Source organism: Parus major, chromosome 4A, assembly GCF_001522545.3.
Source record: "Parus major isolate Abel chromosome 4A, Parus_major1.1, whole genome shotgun sequence".
Taxonomy (NCBI): domain Eukaryota; kingdom Metazoa; phylum Chordata; class Aves; order Passeriformes; family Paridae; genus Parus; species Parus major.
The window spans coordinates 1,069,382-1,084,988 of record NC_031772.1 but is presented as its reverse complement, the minus strand read 5'-3'; the positions used below and the strand labels follow the sequence as shown (position 1 = coordinate 1,084,988).

Here is a 15,607-nt window from a genome sequence, read left to right as displayed (position 1 = left end):
GCCCCTCCTGATGGTTCTCCTGCAGGGATGTGAAGGCCAGGGTGCTGCAGGGAGGCTGCCTGCCCCTCCTGCTGCCAACCCCCCAGCACGGCTCCCCTGTCCCTGCCACGTTTCTGGTGGCTCCACACAACAAGTGGGAAATAAAGGAGCCGAGGTTATAAAAGCTGATACATAATTTACTCCTATTATCAAGATTAAACACATCTTTGCATGCTTAGCATAAAACAACTGCCTTTCCCCAGATTTCTCAAGGACATGCATAAACTTCATTATTATCTAAATAATCAAAAGAGTATTTCAATAGAATATTTAACTGTCTGCCTACTGGAAACTCACAGCCTTAATCTAACACTGATCCTCTGTTGTCCTTCATGTAAATATTGTTGGGACGTCAGCCAAAGCCTAGGGAAGTGAGCTTCATCTTGGTGGATGGGAATCTCTCGTGTCAGATACAGTCAGCCTGACTAATGAGACCTACAGCTTGCCAAAACCTACAGCCTCGCTGTCTGTTCCAGCCATTGAACGCGCTCAGAAACCCAGTGGCACCAGCCCAGCAGTCTACAGATCCCAATCAACTATCAATAGCTTAAGTGTAAGTGATTGTGTATGAAGTACGAGCCAAATGTGTTTCCTTTTTCAGTTTTAGGACCTTCAGTATTGTTATTGCACCAGTAATGCTTGCACGGAATTAATCATAGACGTACCCACAAGGCAAAACATTATGAGAAGCTCTTTGTACTTTCTAAAAGTGTGCAGCTCAGAAGAGTGGAGGGAGCTGGAAGGCTTCCCAGCACAATGGGGCGTTCCCCATCATCAAGAGAGAGCGAGGGAATTTTACGCCTTTTCTTAGAAAACCGAAATGTTGGTTGCTGGCCATCTCTCATCATGACATTGACCTCTCATGCCTCCACCCTGGAGCTCAGCATTATCCCCTCCCTGCTGCTCTACTTTGAGTCTTTTTCAGATGAACACGGGGGTTTTTCCATGCTGGTGGATCTTTACTCTCAAGTACAGGGACGCACCACGACGAGATGTTTGCCTGGGGGGGCAAACCAGAAAATCCCACAGGGATGTGGGACAGCCACAGGGACAGGTCTGCAAAAGCTGCTCTACATTGTCCTGCACCCAGGAGTGCCTGACCAGCCCCGTGACCCACAGGGACACTCCTGCTCTCCCTGCATGGCCATGGAGCTACAGAGAGGGCTCAAATCCAGCTCCACACCAATGCCAGGGAAATGCCAGCTGTGGGTTACACTGGCCCCAGGGCTAACAGAAGAGATTATACAATTGCCAAAGTCTGAGAATCTGATCCATTTAATTGGATAAAACTTTGTTCTGGCAATTAAGTTTACCTTCATTAATCCAGAGGGCAGACAAACGTGCATGTAAAACTACTGTAAGGTCAGTAGTTAAATCTAAAACCTCTTTATAAGCTTGGGGAAATGACTTTACCCGTGAGTCACGGACAAGCTCAATTCCAGCAGCCCAGCTGGGGTCCCATCCTGTCCTGTGGCCCCACAGCCACGGGGGTGAGAAGGAGAACAAGCCCTGGAGCATGTCTGGGGTTGTCAATACAGAGCCACAGGGAGATTGCTGAACAACAGGAATGGGAAATAACTGTGTTTTCATGGCCTGCACTGCAAGGAAAGCAGTCGGGCTCCACAGCTCCAGCCCTCCTGGCCAAGCTGCTGCCAACCCACGGGCACCTGGGCAGGGACTCTGAGTGCCACCTGGGGGGCTGCACACCCCCCTGGGATGGTCCCACACAGCCCTGGCTGTGGCTCCAGTGCAGAGGTGACAGGTCCCTGTTCCCTGGGATGGGGAGATGGCTCTGCCCCAGCACAGCCTCCCAGCATTTCTGGTTTCTCGAGGCACATTCCTGCAGCGCTGCTCCGAGGTCAGGCTGGATTGTGTTGGCTCCTGGCCCCAGCTCACAGGGCTGTCAGCTAAATTGCACCACAGCATCGTTACTCCCAGTGATGGTGTGACAGACAGACAGAGCCCAGCTGGATTTTCAAAACCTAAGCACTTTGCAACACTGACAGGCAGGAAAAAAAACAACCACCAACCCACAACCCTCTTAGTCTGAGCAGGTTTTATCTGGAAATACCCAAAGCTAGTCAGCACAGGACCCCACAAAGTCATTCCTCCTGAACCACTTTCCTGACCAAACCTTTTAAGTGTCACAGGGAAATAAAGAGCGATAGGCCCCAGCCCCAGCCGGCGTTACCTGATTAGTCTGGTCCCCACCGCATCCTCAACACCACCCTCCTTCAGAGGGACACAGCAAGGCTGAAGTGCCTGATGTCACTGGTGCTTTCAGACAGTCAGCACAAGGAGAAGAGTCAGGCTCATCACCCTGGAGTTGAGCACAGGGAGCAGCCAGCGCTGGGCTCCTGCTGCACAGAGATGCCCCAGCAGGGAGTGGGCTCACCCCAAACGTGTCCCTCTGCACCAGAGCCAGCCTGATTCTCCCCCTGAGCACGGGGAAGGCAGAGGGAGGGCAGGCAGCACAGTCCTGCAGCAATTCTGCTGGATCCTCTCCACAGGGACCCACCCTGGCTGTCTGCAGCACAGGGATGTAATGCTGCCTCTCTGCCACTGCTCGCCTCATTGCTGAAACACTTACACATGCAGCATGCATTAGAATTAAAAAACCATTAAACCTCGGAAAGGAGAAACTTTGACAGGATGCGTAATATACTAAGTATAATTAATTAAATTGGATGAGGCACTGGGGGACGAGAGAAGAGTGGATGGAGACTGTTCTTGGAAAAGGGATGGTAATGCACTGATGTTCAGTGTGTGCCATTAAAAACCAGCCCTGGAAGAGGCGAGGATGAGCGACAGGGGCTTCCAGGGATGGCACCAGCCAGTTGGGCACCTCGGATGAGCAGCAAAGGAGGCGAGAGGGTGAAATGCGGCCAATTAGAGTAATAAAAAAATGGTAATGAGGGTGGAAAAGGCACAAGAGAGATGGAAAAGCAGAAATGGCAGCAGGCTGCTAAACAGCAGTGCCCTACCAGTGAGAACCTCCTCCAGAGAGCTGCTCTCACCAGGGCACAGACAGCAGACCACCTTCACCAACCAGCTCCAGGCTGCCTGGGGCCGGCACAGGCGAGAGGAGATTCATCCTGGAAAGCATCTGACTCTCTGTGGGATTATTCTTCAGCTATTTGTAACTGCAGGTGCAGTTCCTTAGCGTGGGTAGCACCCTGCTGCATCCATCCATCGCCTGGGGTGGGTGGGAAGCAGCAACCAAAGCTGGGGCCAGGGTGGGAGCATCAAAGGCAGCCCCAGTCAGCACAGCAGGCACAACATGATGAGACAGGCACAGTCTGGCTGTTCAGCAGGACAAAGTTTTAACAGGCTTAACAGCATCAGCACTGATCATTAGGCAATTACAACTGCTGAAAGTTGACAAAGCACCAGGACCAAATGAATTATCTCCCCAAATCCTGCAGGCAGGAGCATGGAAAAGAGAAAAGTCATTGTCAACAGCCTCTGATAGCTCACTGGGTGCAGAGCAGTAACTAAAAACTAAAGGGCTGTTCATTTACTTGCTGTTTTGAGAGATGAAAGGGAAAGGCCAGGAAATGAGATCTTCAAAAATATTCTCATCACTCAGGGAGTGGTGGGAGGGAAGGTCCTGGAAACACTGATACAGCCAGGATTGCTCAGCGCCTGGGGACATCTGATTCAGAGGAAGGGACTGCGTGTGTTTGGAAAGAGAAGGCAGATTTTGGCTGGGGGAGCTGGCTCCTGAATCATCCCCAGCGTTACTTGCTCAGTTCTGCACATTCCTGCACCGGCCAAGGGACAGTGCTGAGCTCCTCCCCAGGATGTGCCAGAACCCAGTGCCCCAGGGCTCTGCAGAGCCCAGTCCATGCAGAGCACCGTGACTCCCTGCTCTGCTCCCCTGCAAGCCCGGGATGCTCAGCCCTGTCACGCTGCTCAAGCACAGCCCCTCGCTCTGAGTGACTAGGCACGCTCTTCCGAAAAACATGCAAATGCCATTTAAAGACTCTAAGTGATACAGAATATATCACATCCCTTGGGAACCTGTTCCAGGGGGTAATTATTCTAATTCCTAAAATCATGCATCTCATTTGCAGCTGGAATTTTCCAAGGCAAAGCTCCATCTCCCAAGGCTCTGTCTTGTTCACTCAATTAGGGAGATGCTCAGCAGCAGAGATCTCCTCTTCCCTCAGCTCACTTCTGAACACAGCCTTAGATGACCAAAGTCTCCAGCAAGGTTCAGAGCACGTCCCCTGAGGATGCCATCTCTCTCAGGTCCTATTTCAAGCCCAGCTGAAAGAATCCTGGTGGATTCTAAAGGCTTTGAGTGAGGTCCTAAATGTCCAGACACGTGTTTGGAGGGTGGGAGCCAATTTGTTCACCTATGCCCAGGAGCTCCTGCACAGTGTCCAGAAGGCCAGGGGACATGTCTGCACTGACAAGGCATCTCCATCTGCTTGCCACAGCTCGGTGCTGCCTGCAAGGCAAGGCTGCCCCAGGAAGGGCTTGTGTGGATTTTTACAGTGAATTAATTTAACACATCCACCTAGTAACAATGGAGGAAGACTGACAAAGCAGAGGTCAGCCAGTGAGGGAATTGCCAGGTAGAATTGTTAATTTTAATTACCTGTCTTCATTAAGATGGGGTTTCTGGATCCTACAGTGATGACTAATGGGTCAAAATATTTGCATGAGTGAATAAACTTCCATTAAAGAGTGGAACAGACACAGAATTTTTTTTGGATTTTACAGGGGCTTTTCCATGACATGATGCAGAGAATTCCCAGAACCCTGCAGTGTAGCAGAGGGGAGCAATCCGTAGGTGCAAGATAAACATTTTTATGAGGCACAGAAGTGCCCAGAAAAAGCACGACAAGGTGGAAGTAAGCGACAAACGAGGTAAAACATGGATTTTACTCGAGCTGTTTGTGTCTCCTTGGCACTTGAATGAGTTGCAATACAAGCATCAGGGCTACCTGTGCTTCTGACAGCACTGAAAGGAAACAAAAGTTTGGAACAAGCCAAACACATTCAATTTGCTTGAATAATTTAGGCTGCTGAGTTATCATGTGCTTCATGGCCTGTCATCGAGAAGAGCTGCACTGCACAGGAAAGGTCTGTAAATCAATGCACCTGAGGGACCAAAACTCATCAGGGAGCGGCTGCAAAAGCAGCTCCTGTCACAACAGATGCAGGACAGGGACTCACCCACGAGGCTGTCGGGATTCCTGGGCTGCAGGGCTGGCTCCCTGCACACCCAGCAGGACATCCTGAGCACACAGCTCCTGCTGGAACGTGCAAAGGGGCTACAGGAGAGCTGCAAGGGACTTGTGACAAGGGCATGGAGTGACAGGGCAAGGGGGAACAGCTTTAGACTCCCAGGTTAGACAAGACATGAGGAATGAATTCTTTACTGGGAGGGTGGTGAGGCCCTGGCACAGCCTCACTCCTGGAAATGTCCAAGGCCAGGCTGGATGGGGCTCTGAGAAACATGGGATAGTGGAAGGTGTCCCTGCCCATTGTAGGGGAGCTGGAAGTAGATATCCATAAGGTCCCTTCCAACCCAAAGCATTCTGTGATGATGATGATGGACTGACAAACACAGAGAGTAAAAAACAAATCCAAGCCCAGTGCACACACACTGACCTTCCAGGACACACCTGAGTGTACCTGACCCTCCTCCAAGGTATTTATACCCTCCAATCATGCAGCTACTGCTCCCAAAAAACACCTTCTCTGACAGCTCCTGTATTACTACCACGCACAATTTTAACTTCAGGTTTCTAGCCAAATTCCTCCTCCCACACAAGAGCTGCCCCTTTATAACCTCTCCCCAAGCTGTAGCTGAGCCAGGATCACAGGTAGCTGAGCTGAGGAAGTTCCTCTCCTGGGGCAGGTGAGGAGGCTCCTCGCCTTTGCTGCTGAAGGCTCTGACTGGGAACGTGCCCGAGCAGACGCCGTGTGCCGAGCTCACACCAGCTCCTCCTCTGCCTCGTCTCTTTACTGAAGCCAACACTTCCAAAGCAGTCAGAAGGAATCAAGTGCTCGACCTATTTTGGTTTGCAAGAGATGAGGACACCCACCTCCCTTGGCTTCTCACAAAAATTCCCAACCGCCGCTCTTCACTCTTTCATTTTTCACAGAAAGCAGTGCAGAACAGCCACAAAACCTGTTCTCTCTCCAGCACGCACCCAGCACAGCCAAGTTTTCTCCCCAGGAAGTGCCAGAAGCTCCTTGCCTTCCACCCCCAGCAGCTGCAGGTGCTCAGTGCCCCCAGGATGTGGCAGCCCCTGTCCCTGGCTGGAGGAGCTGCCTGTGACTGCCCAGCGTGTGCCAGGGCAGCTCTGCATTCCCGGGATGCCAGGGAGCATCTGTGGTGAAATCTCACCCAATGATCCAAGATAGTTCTCTCCAGCTGGGACTGACTGAATATAGCCTGGGCACTGGATGATGTGGGAAATCAGTCGTAGCCGAGCACAAATTGCATGCATAGAGGTAATTACTGCAGCACAAGGTTGGTAGCACCACTACCCACATGACAGTATATCTCAGCAATTTTCATTTCCTATTGCTTCAATTCAGAGAGGGGGTTTTTCATCTGGGTTTTTTCCTTTTTTTTTTTTTTTCCCTGTGGTTCAATTTATGCTCCTTTTCCTGCAGGGACTGACGCTACCCCAGGATTTCTTTGGGCTAAAGCTCTGGTTTCACTACAACCACTCATTCCACACACCCAGATGTCCCCCTGTTTATGACACCCAGACCTCCAGCCTGGCCCATCTCAACCCAGCTCCAGTGCCCTGCCCCAGGGGTGGCTGTCACTGCCCAAAGCTGAGGTGGCACAGCAGTGACCACCTGTCACCTGCTGGCGTGTGCCAGCACCCCCAGCCAGCTGGGGATGTTGGTGATGGAACACAACGTGAAGCCGCTTACAAAGCAAGCTGCTCTTCACAACTGGAAAAGGGTGAAATGCAATAAGGAAAATGGAACAAGAAGGGGTTTCTGCTGAAAAACAAAAACATTAGGAGAGCTAATGCTGAGAGTGGGGAAAGGGATCACTACCACTACAGATACTCATCAAAAACAGGGGCCACATTATGCATACTGTGATTATACACATCCTGACTAACACAGATCTATAATATAACACTTGGTACAAAGAACTTACTTTCCAAACAGACACAGGGGTTAAATGCAGGCTGGAAGGGGAAATGACTGTGCAAAGGCAAGCACACCCAGCCAGAGCCTGGCACAGCCCACGCTCCTGCTCCCCACGTACCTGTGTGCACCAGGAGGAAAGGCTGCCAAACTTCTTCATCATTCTGTGACCCATTTAAAACCATCTAGTCTTACATTCATATATGCTGTATGAGAAATAAAATATAGCACTCACGAGTCTTGAGTGGCAGCACTTCCCTCAAGACAGATAAAAGCTGCGAGTTCTCTTTGCTGTTTGGTGCCAATTATTACAGAGTTTTGACTTATATATTATTACATAGACCATTTAGTAAAACAACCTACATACAAACGCAGTGGTGTGTCTCCCTTCAGCAGATTTCTGCAGGAACTGGAACAGTTCAGCCACTCACCCATACCACCACATTTTGGTCCTTCCCCTGCACCCAGGGGAGACACAGTCCCTGCCCTACAGCTCTGCGCAGCTAATTAACAGAGGTCAACATAATTTATCATCATCACACATATAAATGGAATTGCACCACGCTTTGGAGGGAAAAACAACAGGCACCCAACTTGTGTCAGCCTCTCTGGAGCTGCTGCTCACACCTGGAGCCCCGTGGCAGGGCTGGCACCCAGCTGTGCCCAGGAGGGCACCCCAGACCTGCCCGGGCTCACCCCGCTGCTCCTGATCATTATTCCTTTAATAAAGGGCCCTGTATTTTCCAGCGGCTGCAAAATTGTTGCAGGTTGCCATGGTAAGCACACACTTTCCCATTTAGCAGAATAATAGGCAGCTTTGTATAATTCACTGATTTCAGATGATTTCTCACCCCAAGCGCGAGTCGCTCAAGTTACATAAGTCACCTGTTGTTTAGTCAATCTGGCAATTTTAATTAGAAGAAATTTTTATGATTCCTCTTTGCAACACTTAGAGTAGCTCTGCCACCAGAATGCCGAGATGTCTGTAAATTATACGGGTCCCAATCACATCTTTTTTTGCTGTTTTAATTACAGTAACATTGCAGCATTAATCATGTAAGCCTCTGTTAAACAAGTAACAGCCATCCTCTATCATAATTAAAAAGAAAGGCCAAGCAAACAGGAGCTCTGGAGTTTACCATATTTTCTCTGAAAATTATATTTTAACTTAAGAGTTTCACAAACAGTAGTTTTATTTGGCTCTAATTAGTGTTGTGAAGGAAACACCGAAAGGTTAATAAGAGATGGTTAGTTTGTAATGCAAGTTTCCCGGTGCCAGCCCCGGCAGTTCAGTCTGTTTTCAGAGTCATTAACGATGTAGATTGATTACAGGAGGAGATTGGGAAGTGCTGGCTTGCTGTGTTAGCAGAAGGCTTGGTTTTATTCATATACCTTCCCTACTGTTAAATCTGATGGCCATTACCTTGACCACTTTGCCAGTCTTAACTGCTGTGAGAAGGAAAGTGTTAAAGGTTTCCTCAGAAGTTACTGGCAAAGGGGGAAAAGAGGCCACATGAGCCTTTTTCTGGCTTGTTTGTAAGGCAAAAAGAAGTGGCAAGCTTGCCTAACTGTTTATTTATCTTAAAATATCTTAAAATCCAAGTATTGGGTAGTGGTTCTGGAAAAGGAGGCTTTGGAAGAGCCGGGGTTAGAACCATCCCATCTCCAGCTGAACCCTGAGACAAAGATCTCTGCAAAGGTTCTCCTTGGGCTGGAGTTTAGGAACAGTTAACAAAGTCAAGCAGAAATAGAAGCTGAAATTGTCTAATCTGAAATACCTCTTCTTCATATCTCCTACAAATTGCTCTCCAGTCACCCAGCAAAAATATGGGTAAGCAATGACTGAATTTGACAAAATCTCATTAAAATGTACAATAAAACAGTAGAAACTCTCCAAATTTCTGGGCTGATCATTCATCCATTACAAACCTACACAGCAGGGCATGGATTCAAGTTTTAATTTTCCTCTCCAAGTTGCCAAAATGTTCACATCTGGTGAACGTTCTCTGTGCTTAGGTGGAAAAAACTTGATGATCTAAAGGTTATAACGCCCGTGACCCTGACTGGAGTAATTTCAGTGATGAAGACTCTGCAAGAACTATCTTTGAAGGAACCTGAAAGCTGAAGGAAGAGCGCCAGGAACGTGGGATACAGGACAATGCTTCCTATGCAAACAAAGGAGGTTGCACATCTGTTTGTTATTTAGTTCTGCTGTTGCAAGGAGGGACTGGCTTCACTTACTGCTAGAGATGACTTCAGTGTCACCCCTGCCCCCCAGCCCTTTCCAGCAAGGACTTCTCCAAGCTGTGTTACTGGGAAGCCAAGGGAGAGTAGCACAAGGGATCTGTCTGTGCCAGGCAGGGATTAAATCTCCTGGAGCCACCCCAGCCCTGCTCCGCTGAGACGTGCAGGGGGTGAAGGGAGCCGAGCTCAACGGTGGGGCCGCCTGTCCCTCTGCCCAGCTCTGCCCACCCACATCTCCCTCTGAAGGAGGAGATGAGCCACATTCTGTGCTCTAACTAAAGATATTATGCCCCTCAACAATCCTGGTTAGGGAAGGTCAGCAGGAGCTTGGGGAGGATGGAGAGAGCGTGGACAAAGCATCAGTAACCTCCACACGGAGCTGACTTGGATGCTCAACACGCAATCATTTAAGAGTGTGGGAATCATAAGACAATCAACTCTTCTTCCCAAAGACCAGCTTACCCACTTGTCAGAAAAATCCTTCTCGGGGCTTTCAGAGTGCTGTGAGGAGCTGATTGCTCCCTCCAGGCCGGCCACTGCAGGAGCAGCACTGAGCTCACTGAGGCTGCTGTACCAGAGCTGTGCAGTAATACAGAAATCAGAGGAGCTGTAATCACTGACACTGCCCTGTAAAGAAAGCTTACAGCATTTATCCATCTTAAGGGATGTGCTGTCACTCACATACCACTGTTATACTTTGTGTCTTGTGCTGCATATATGAATACAAGACAGTAGGTATTTTTATTAATTTGTAGAAACTTCCAGAGAAATGCAGCCTCCAAAGCCCTAGAATATGTCACTTAGGTCTTTATGTACATGCTGCTCTACAGAAAGGCTTTTCTGCAGAGTGAAAGGGGGCTGTAGGTAGAACGACTGCTGGAAATCAGCTTACAAAAAATTCAACGGTTTCTAATACCTGTGTTTGCCTCCAGTTAATACCATTAGTCATGTTCTCAATTCACAACTGAAATACACCCAGATACTATGGAGATGAGCCTAAGAACCAATTGGAATATTCCAGATAAAACCTGATCCCCTAAATCATGATACATCTGAATAATTTGGGATGCAACCAGCAAGAAAAGTTTTAGTGAATATCATGGGCCCGTTTCTCCTTTACATCCAAATCTTATTTCTATACTGTATGATAGTATAAAGAAGACTTAACATAACTATTTAAATATAACCCATTTCTATTCAAAGAACCCTTCATCTTGCTGGAGTTTATGGGTCTCAGACACAATTAAATCTCCCCTGTGAGCAAAGTTACACAGATGTGGAAATGTATGCGGGATCAGGTCTTTGCAGATGACATTTCATGTGAACCTTTACTGCTGATCTGGCACCAGAAAAGTGGAAGTGATGCTTTTAGAAGCAATTCTCTGTAGAGATCCATTACTGACATTGCTTAAAACCCTCTCATTTTGATTTTAAAGCTTTTTCACTATTATATGGCTGTGGTGACTATTTCTAACACTGCCTTTTTTATGATTAGTGTGTGCTTATTATTTTAGTATTTTCTATTTTGATTTTTATCTTAAACAGTGCATCACTGCTTCATTGGAACAATGATTTTCTTTCTGTAATTGATGGCTAAAATACTGGCCAGCACTGAGAATTAAGACAAGTGTGAAATCTGTTGCTTCTTAAATTAAAAACTGATATTCCAAGTATTTCCTTTCTGATTTCTATGCTGGCAAGAGCTCCTATGACTTACAGAGTACAAGAATGGCTCTAGCTCAAGGCAAGGTGAAAAAGGCAGTAGAATACATTTAAGTGTATCTAGGTGCTTGTGCACATCCACACAAAGAAAACAAGCCAGACCTGCACAAACACAATGATTGGAAGAGGGCAAAGGGATTTAAAGAAAAAAGTACCAGTACGAGCAAAACCAAGGGAGGAATAACTACCTGAATCACAAAACAGAGCATCCAGCCTCAAAGATGCTAATTCAGGTCCTGAGGGATCTAATCAACCTCTTTGTTGAAGTAAAGATAAAACTTTTTGACAGCAAACGCTTTCTGATAAAATGGAATTTTCAATTACCCTGTGAAACATCTGGTCCACGCTGCCATTTCCAGGGAAAAGCACCACCACAGTCTGCAGGGCTGGGGAACATTTCCCGCTGAGTTCTCCCCGCGTTGCTGGGAGGAACAGGTGTCAGAGCTTCAGCTCCTCCTGGAAACCAGGCCTTCCTCCAGGGCTGCACTTGGAGCCATGGCTACACCAGGACGTGGAGAAAATCCACCCCATCCTGCGGTGAAACACGCCAAGACACGAGGGGGGACCTGGGATTTAACCCCATCCTCCAGCAGACTTCTCCAGCCATCCCAAAACATCGCTGAGATCCAGCAGCTGCTTGAGAACACCCCTCTCTCAAAGAAATCCGTCTGGAAGTTCAGCCCAGGCCGTCGGTAGGAAGAGAGCAGCACATATAAACTTCCAGCAGCGCTTAACACCTCCACAAATAAACAAACAATTAACTGGCAGCCAGGCAATCGCGGAAGGTGGAACGGCACCAGTGCCCGCCTTCCTCTGCATCCCATTCCGTGTCAATTAGCAAGGGAAGGAAAACAACCCTGGGCTATAATGAACTCCAAATTGGGCACATATTAGAGCAATTAAAGCCATCTTTTCATCAGATGAATTTATAATCAATAATTAAGATCCTGAGGTAAAGAGGGACTGGGCAGAAGTCCTGCTCCCAAAATACGCGACGTGGCTGAGCTCCAGGCAGTATCGCTGATGACCTGCTGCTACCCACTAAAGCTCAACAGTCTCCATGCTATGGTTTGGCATTTTTCTGGAAATCTAAGTCATTTCCAAAGGAGGAGAAAGGGCTCCTGCCAGCAGGACTGGCAGGTGGTGTCACTCCCACCCTAGAGTGGCACCAGCAAAGCGAAACCCCAGCGGCTCCCCGGGGCTCTCTCACCACTGGTGCCACTGGTTTCAGAAGACAAAGGAGCTCGCACCCATCCAAGCCCACCTCCCTCTGCAGGAAATGCAGCATCCCAGTGGGCAAAGGCTGGCCAGAGAGGTCCACACTGACCACCCCGAGCCACCACAGAGGGATCATCCCCTGCTACCCAGCTATCAGGACTCCTGCCAACCGGCCTTGGCAGATCCGGGGATACCCAGCGGGCAGATAAAGACTCACAAATTATTGGGACTCAGGTGAGGGCTGGCCACTCAGGAAGGACTCGTGGTGCCACAAGCTGAGGTCCATGCCCAGCAGAGGCTGGCCTCAGGGGAACCACAGCAGAGATCATTACCATCAATGTGCAAACTCCACCCCATTTCTCTGGGATTACACGAGGTGCAGTTTGGGCAGGACAACAAGCAAAAGCAGAGCAGGGATACATGAGATGCCATGTTGCTCTACAGACAAGAACTGTGTGTTTGGAGCAGTAGTCAGCCAATAGTCCTGCACATCCTTGTCAATGAATTTCTTGTGTTTCCTCCCCATCCTGCCACTCTGCCCCAAAATCAGGTAAAAATTACCAAGCCCAAACCATTGCTTTAATCATGTGGGAACCGCTGTTATCACCATCATTTCAGCTTCTTGATTTTCCTGATTATTTTCTGCAGTTCCTATTTGAGAAATCAGCTCAGGCAACACTCTCTTTAACCTTTTTTTCAGCTTCTGTGACAGTAACCACTCACTCCCCCGCCAGCACTGCTCCTCTCATCGCTCCACCAGCACCCTGACCACCTCACAGGGTTACCCCGAGCTCTTCCTCACAAGGATCCCACAGGACAAGAGATCTGGCTGCAGCACACCTGCCTGCAGGTGCAGCACCAGCACACTGCTTCCCTCCCAAAAACAAACCAGACCCAGGAGCACCAAGCCCCTTGGCCACTGCAGGATCGGGACACAGACAGGTTGTCTTCAGAAGTCACCTTCCGGAATATACCTGATTTTTGGGGTGTGTTTTACATGCAGTGAGGAGGTCATGTGGACTGAACCATTCTTCTTCCACCTGACTCCTCCGATGAGCTCTGCCTCCAACTCAGCCTCTCTAACTTACTTGCACTGTTATCAGAGCCAGCACACACACTTATCAGAAATGTAATCCCTGTAAAACTCTATCTGCAGTCCATTGAGATTGGGTTTTTTGCTGAAGAAATGTGACAAAAAATTAACAGATGTTGCTCAGACCATTCACCAGGATGGGAATCAATTATGAACATTTTTGCTTCTACAGTCATCCCTTACTACAAATGCATCTTAGGAAACCCTCTCCTGATCAAAATGAAAAAGCATTTCTTTGTAATAGAAGAATAATAAATGATAGCTATCAGCCTGCATTCTCTGACACGGTGCTGGTCCGCAGAGAATTAAACTGCCACTGTACAGTTATATAAATGTTTAATTTTTTTCATCTTTGGCCACAGTAGGGTTGTCTGGAAATACATTATTGCTGCAGATGCCATCCCTCTCCAATTAGTGTGGCTGGCAGCGTGGAATGTGTAGGTGACCTCTGTGTTCCCCTCCTCGTGGAGTCTTACAGGGTTAACTATGGCCATTTAACAGACTCTATCGAGAATTAATAGAGATCAGATTCTCTCCAGAAAAATCCCACACTCTGTGGCGCAGATGGCAAGAACTCTCTCTCCCCCGTTTGACTCTTTTATGACAGCAAAACAAAGGCTTTTAATGATGTTTACCATGAATTGAATTAAACAGCTGAAGACCAGTTCATAATCACAGCATTTTGTTTTCATATCCTTAAGTCTTTTAGCAGTGGGGTTTCCAGTGGAGCCTCAGCTACAGCTTATCTCAAGATATAGCCAAGTGCCCCGAGGCTCCCCGCACCAAACCGCACTCAGGCTTCCTAATTGAAAAAGACAGGATGTTTGCATAGGATGTTTGCATCCCTCAGACATTAAAAGCGACATTCATGGCCAAGTACAAACGACACTTGGGCTCAGTTGAACTCCTCTGACTTCCTTCCTCTAGCTAACACCAGTCTGATTTCAGAGCAGGACCTCGTCCCTGCACGTGGGGACGGTAAGAGCTGAAAGCTGCCACCTGTGCAGGTGAAAAGATGCAAACCCTCACCCAGCAGCCTGAGCCAATCCCCTGTGGGACACCTGACTAATTGTCTACGTGCTCTGCAGACCTTTGGGAAAGCTGAGAGCTCCAGGGCTGGGACAGGAGCGCTGGGAAGGGCACACACCATCAGTGCTCGGGAGGGGAGGCGGGCAGGGACCAGCCCTGGGCACAGCACCCCCAATTCCAGCCCTAATCCCAACTCCAGCGCTCACTCAGGAAGATGCTCAGGGCCTTGGGTTTTCTGCCTGTGCATGAGGATAATCCCAGCTGTTCCCTTACCCCACAGACATGGTGTGAAGATTAATTTACACCTCCCCAGCACTCTGACCATGCACAGCACTATCCCCAGCGGGCACTAAGCATCCTCACTGCACACACCCAGGACAGCAGCAGAGCCCTGGTGGCAGTGTGGGGGGCAGTGGGCACCCCCAGGGCACAGCAGTGGCTCACCTTGCTCGGGGCCCTGGGAGCCCATGGAGGGGACGCTGGTGTTGAGCACGTCGTTGACGGCCGTGTCGCAGTACAGGCCCCGCTGCACGTCGTGCTCGCTGTCCGTCTGGTCGCTCTCCTCATGGCCACTGTCCTTCAGACTGTTCCCCTCCAAGTCCTTGAACGTGGAGCTGCTGGGGAAACACAGCTGTCACATACTGGGTGGGACAAGGTGGCCCCCAACACGGCGCTGCAGCGAGACCTTGGGTCAGGAGGTCCCTGCCCTCCACGGCAGCCAGGGATACCCACAGAGAGTGGGGAACCTCCTCTGAGCCCCAAAACACAGCAGGCTGCTCCTGCCCCAGGTGTGGGGTCAGCCTGTGGGTGCCCTCAGACTGCCCTGGGTCCTACAGAAGCTGAGAGTGAAGCAGAGTTTGAAATAAAATTTAAAAAATATACATTAAATGAGCTGTTTCTACACCTTGGCTCTCCCGAGTTGTACTACCTCATACTGAAGTTACACAAGATCTAAAGCCCAGTTTTTTAGGTTATAAGCCAAATCCTAATCACTTACAGCTTAAAAACAAAAGTCTTCCCGGAAACAGGAATGTCTTTTAATCATGATGATGCATTTTTCTTTTTAAAAATAAACCAGTGATTCTGGGTCCAAGTTCATGCAACTTTAAGGAAATCTGATACACAGCC

At 48.8% G+C, this 15,607-nt stretch overlaps 1 protein-coding gene across 1 annotated transcript in view; it reads right to left on the bottom strand.

Moving 5' to 3' along the window:
* The window catches only part of PCDH19 (protocadherin 19), a gene marked incomplete at its 5' end in the record, with an annotated part of 57,028 nt that overhangs the window by 11,536 nt on the left and 29,885 nt on the right, over positions 1–15,607 (bottom strand). The window contains one exon of the mRNA XM_015625993.1: positions 14,924–15,093. Coding sequence (XP_015481479.1) covers positions 14,924–15,093 — 170 coding nt within the window. The remainder of the gene's footprint in view (positions 1–14,923; positions 15,094–15,607) is intronic.